Below are 4607 nucleotides of genomic sequence, written 5' to 3'. Positions count from 1 at the left end.
GCAACTCTTTGAGCTTGTCAAAAGCTTCTTTGCACGCCTCGTTGAACTCGAAATCAACCTCCTTTTGCAAGAGTTGGCACATTGGTCTCGTTATCTTTGAAAAATCCTTGATGAACCTTCGGTAGAAACCTGCATGGCCCAAAAAAGAACGAACTTCCCGAACACAAGTCGGGTAAGGTAAGCTTTGAATAACATCAATTCCTTTTTTAGACACAATGTGACCCAAAATGAGACCTTGACTCACCATGAAATGACATTTCTCAAAATTCAAAACCAAGTTTGTTTCAATGCATCTTTTTAAAATTTTTGTGAGATTGGTCAAACATTCTTGAAAAGAGTTGCCATATACCGTGAAATCATCCATAAAAACCTCAATTATGTTTTCAACATATTCCGAAAAGATACTAACCATACAACGTTGGAAAGTGGCCGGGGCATTACCCAATCCGAATGGCATTCTACGGTATGCGAAAGTGCCAAATGGACATGTAAAAGTTGTCTTTTCTTGGTCCTCCGGTGCCACCGAGATTTGGTGAAAACCGGAGTACCCGTCTAGACAATAATAATGGGATTTCCCGGCCAACCTTTCTAACATTTGGTCAATGAAAGGAAATGGGAAATGATCTTTTCGTGTGCTTGCATTGAGTTTGCGGTAGTCAATACATACTCTCCACCCATTTTGCACACGGGTGGTGACCATCATACCTTTGTTGTTCTCGACCACCGTGATTCCCGTCTTTTTTGGAACAACTTGCACCGGGCTCACCCACTTGCTATCCGAGATTGGATAGATCACCCCCATATCTAGGAGCTTCAAAATCTCTCTTGACCACCTCCATCATTGGCGGATTCAACCTTCTTTGTGCGTCCCGGCTTGGCTTGCATTCATCCTCCATTAAGATCTTATGCATACAAGTGGAGAGACTCAATCCTTTAATATCCGCAATCGTCCAACCCATGGCTTCTTTATGCTCCTTCAACACCTTGATGAGTTGTTCTTCTTCGAATTCGGTTAAGTGAGTTGAAATGATAACCAGAAGGGTTTCATTCTTTCCCAAGTAGGCATACTTCAATTTTTGAGGTAAGACCTTCAATTCCAATTCGGGTGGTTGAACAAGGGATGGAGACAATTTTGTATGAGTTGGGGGTAATTCAATTTGCTTGACATCTAATCTTGTGGATTTCTTCAACTCCATTCTATTTACCAACTTCTCAACTTCCGGGTCCAAAGAATAAAGCTTTAATTGTTCAGCTAGTTTCCCACAATCGAATCCTTTGCTTAAGATCATCTCCAACATATCACCGTTAGATAACTCGAACAATTCTTAAGTAATTGGCTCAACAACATCAACAAAGTACAAAGATGAAATATCACTAGGATATCGCATGGCATCATAGATATTAAAACTTATTGTTTCGCCATCAAACTCCATTGTCAAACTTCCCGCATACACATCGATCTTCGTCCTAGCCGTCTTCAAAAACGATCTCCCAAGCAGGATTAGAGCCGATTTGGAGGACACTTGCTCATCTAGATCAATCACATAGAAATCCGTCGGGAAGACCAATTGTTTCACTTGCACTAGGACATCTTCCAAAACACCTCTAGGAAAGACACTTGATTTATCCACAAGAGATATTATGACACCGGTTTCACTTAAGGGTCCGACATTCAATGATTCATACACCGAATAGGGCATGACATTGATAGAGGCACCAAGATCAAGCATAACACTACTAAAAGTGACATCTCCAATCTTGCAAGGAACCGTGAACATTCCGGGATCTTTGCATTTAGGTGGAAGTTTTCTTTGTAAAACTGCGGATGCGTTTTCATTCATCAAAATTTTCTCATTTCCCTTCAACTTCCTCTTGTTGGTACAAAGTTCTTTCAAGAACTTTGCATATCTTGGAATTTTCTTGATTGCATCAAGTAGAGGGATGTTTACTTCCACCTTTCGAAAGGTGTCCAAAATCTCTTTCTCCTCCATATTCTTCTTTGAAGTTGCAAGTCGGGAGGGGAACGGTGGTTGAGTGGCTATTGGTGTTACTAGAGGGGTAGCCTTCTTTGGGGCTCCGACTTGTGCATCATTCTTGACTATAGGCTCTTCAATGGGAATGATCTCTATTTCTTCCTCTTCTTCCCTTGGCTTCTTCTTTGAACTACTTTCTCCGGCTTGTTTGCCACTTCTCAAGGTCACCATATTGACATTTGGGTTCTTTTCGGTTTGAGAAGGGAGTTTACCACGGGATTCCAACTTGCTTATAGATGTAACTATATCTCCCATTTGTGCTTCAAGGTTGGAGATACTAGTCCTTGTCTCTTTTTGGAATTGTTGGGTACTAGTGGCTAGGGATTTGACAATATCTTCAAGAGACATTCCGGAGCTACTTGGTTGAGATTGAGGAGGTTGTTGATGATGATGTGGAGGGTGCGGTTTGGGTTGATAGTGTGGTTGTTGATGTTGGTAATGAGGTTGTGGTGGTGGATAGGATGGTCTAACCAATGCGTTTTGAGGTAATGGTCTTGGGTTGTAGCTCATGTTGGGATTTGGCTTCCAACTTGAATTATATGCATTTTGGTAACTGGATGGTTTGTTGTGGTAGTTTTGGAATTCTCCCGTGGCATTCACATGCTCCGCATCTTCTTGAAGGATGGGACACATATCCGTAGGATGTCCCATTGTTGCACATCTTCCACAAACCATCACTTGTGGAGTTTGTCCCATGGCTAGCTTTTGGACAACGGAAGTTAGATCTTTTATTTGAGACTCAAGATTTGATGTTCCCACTTCATTGACTTTGTGTTGTGTGTCTCTTTTCATATCTTGGTGAGGGACAAAATGTTGAGAATTCGCGGCTATGGTGTTGAAAAGTTGTCTTCTTTGTTGTGGGGTTTTACTAAATACATCTCCACCACTTGAGGCATCAACTAGTCTTCTCTCCATTGGCAACAATCCCTCATAGAAGTGTTGAATGAGGAGTTGTTCCGAAATTTGGTGTTGTGGGCAACTATAACACAAGTTATTGAACCTCTCCCAATAATCATGAAAAGTCTCATTTTGACCTTGGCGGATTCCACAAATCTCATTTCTAAGACTTGAGACTCTTGAAGCGGGATAGAACTTATCAAGGAAAGCTCTTGCCATGTCGGTCCATGAGTTGATCGACCCCGGTGGAAGATAGAATAACTAATCTTTTGCTCTATCGGCCAATGAAAAGGGGAATGCCCTTAGCTTGATTTGGTCATCGGTTGACCCTTGTGGCTTCATGCTAGTGCAAATAATGTGGAACATCTTCAAATGCTTATGAGGGTCTTCATTCTCCAATCCATGAAAAGTTGGTAGGTGATGGACTAAACTTGACTTCAACTCTGAGCCTCCTTCCAAAACTGGGTAATTGATACCGGTTGGAGTTTGTGTAACATCGGTCTCCATCATTTGCCTCAAAGTTCTTTCGGGAACATCTCCTCCGTCCGCCATTGCAATTGGTTCAATAATGGGTGGGTTTTGTTGTAAAGGTGGTGTTTCGGGAATTTCTTGGCGAGGGTTGGGACTAGAATCAGGTTCTATATCACTTAATGAAGCGGTTTCAACCTCCGGGTCCCCGTGGGGGTTAGAAGTTTGACCATGTTCAACTCGTTTTTCCTTCGCCAAACGCCTTGCTTCTTTTTCGATTTCTGGGTTGTAAATCAAGTCACCTGTACGCTGAGATCTGGGCATAGAGAAACAAATTGATTAAAAATAAACCAATCCCCAGCAATGGCGCCAAAAATTTAGTGGTTGTCGAGGCCAACAAAATTAATAACCCTAATTATTACACACTAAAATAGTGTATAGTGGTAAAGGGATCGAATCCACGGAGATTGGTTCAATTTGGGCTTGTGAAGATGGATTATAAATTTCTAATTTTGGGTTTGGAGCATCCATTTGGTAGCTAAATGATGATTGGTGGATTCAAATTACATGGAAAATGGGGGGACCAAAGGAATCTTTGGTAGTGGAAGGGTGGAGTAGTGGAATGGTGGACCAATGGCAACACAGCAGCGTTTGCGCAGGTGGAATTTTCGTCGCGCGGGTACCCACGCAACTGCCCAGTTTTGGGCATTTTGGTCATTTGGCTCACCAGAACTCTTGGGGGATCAGATCTAGAGGCTCATTGATGATTTTTCATGATTGGAGACCTGCAAGAGGCGATTTTGGGAGCTAAAAACCATTTCCTTTCATCTTTCCAAATCGTAGGTAGTTTCTTTATGCAATTAGATTATTGTTCTTGTTACTTTGTTGCCATGAGTGGCTAATACTCTTATTTGGTTGACTTTGGCTGAAAACCAATGAATGTTTGTGGGTTTTGAAGGATTTATGTTGATTATCAATTTATTCCATGTTTATGATTCTAGTTTGCAATTCTCTTTCTTATTTGATGCTTTGATCATGATCTTAGTAATTGAATGAGCAATTATTGATTTGTTTCTTTGATTTTGCATTGGATCATTGAATTTATCTATAACAAAAGCTTTATGATGGTAGAAATCATCTCTAGCTTATGAATCATAACTCCTTTATGGATGTGTAAGCATTTGACATCCTCTGGGAATTGGGGATTCC

General features: G+C 41.2%; 1 protein-coding gene across 1 annotated transcript; it reads right to left on the bottom strand.

The window, feature by feature from the left end:
* Positions 1 to 1325: 1325 nt before the first annotated feature.
* On the bottom strand, positions 1326 to 3722 carry LOC145059934 (uncharacterized). Its single transcript, XM_079007694.1, has 2 exons — positions 3407 to 3722; positions 1326 to 2107 (listed from the first exon to the last, which is right to left on the bottom strand). The coding sequence occupies exons 1-2, from the start codon at positions 3720 to 3722 to the stop codon at positions 1326 to 1328; spliced, it is 1098 nt and encodes a 365-aa protein (XP_078863820.1).
* Between the last annotated feature and the right edge of the window lie 885 nt (positions 3723 to 4607).

Source organism: Lactuca serriola, chromosome 6 (assembly GCF_051521515.1).
Source record: "Lactuca serriola cultivar US96UC23 chromosome 6, Lser_US96UC23_V15, whole genome shotgun sequence".
NCBI classification, from domain to species: Eukaryota; Viridiplantae; Streptophyta; class Magnoliopsida; order Asterales; family Asteraceae; genus Lactuca; species Lactuca serriola.
Note: the sequence above shows the minus strand (reverse complement) of the source record. Positions and strands in the feature narration are given on the sequence as shown.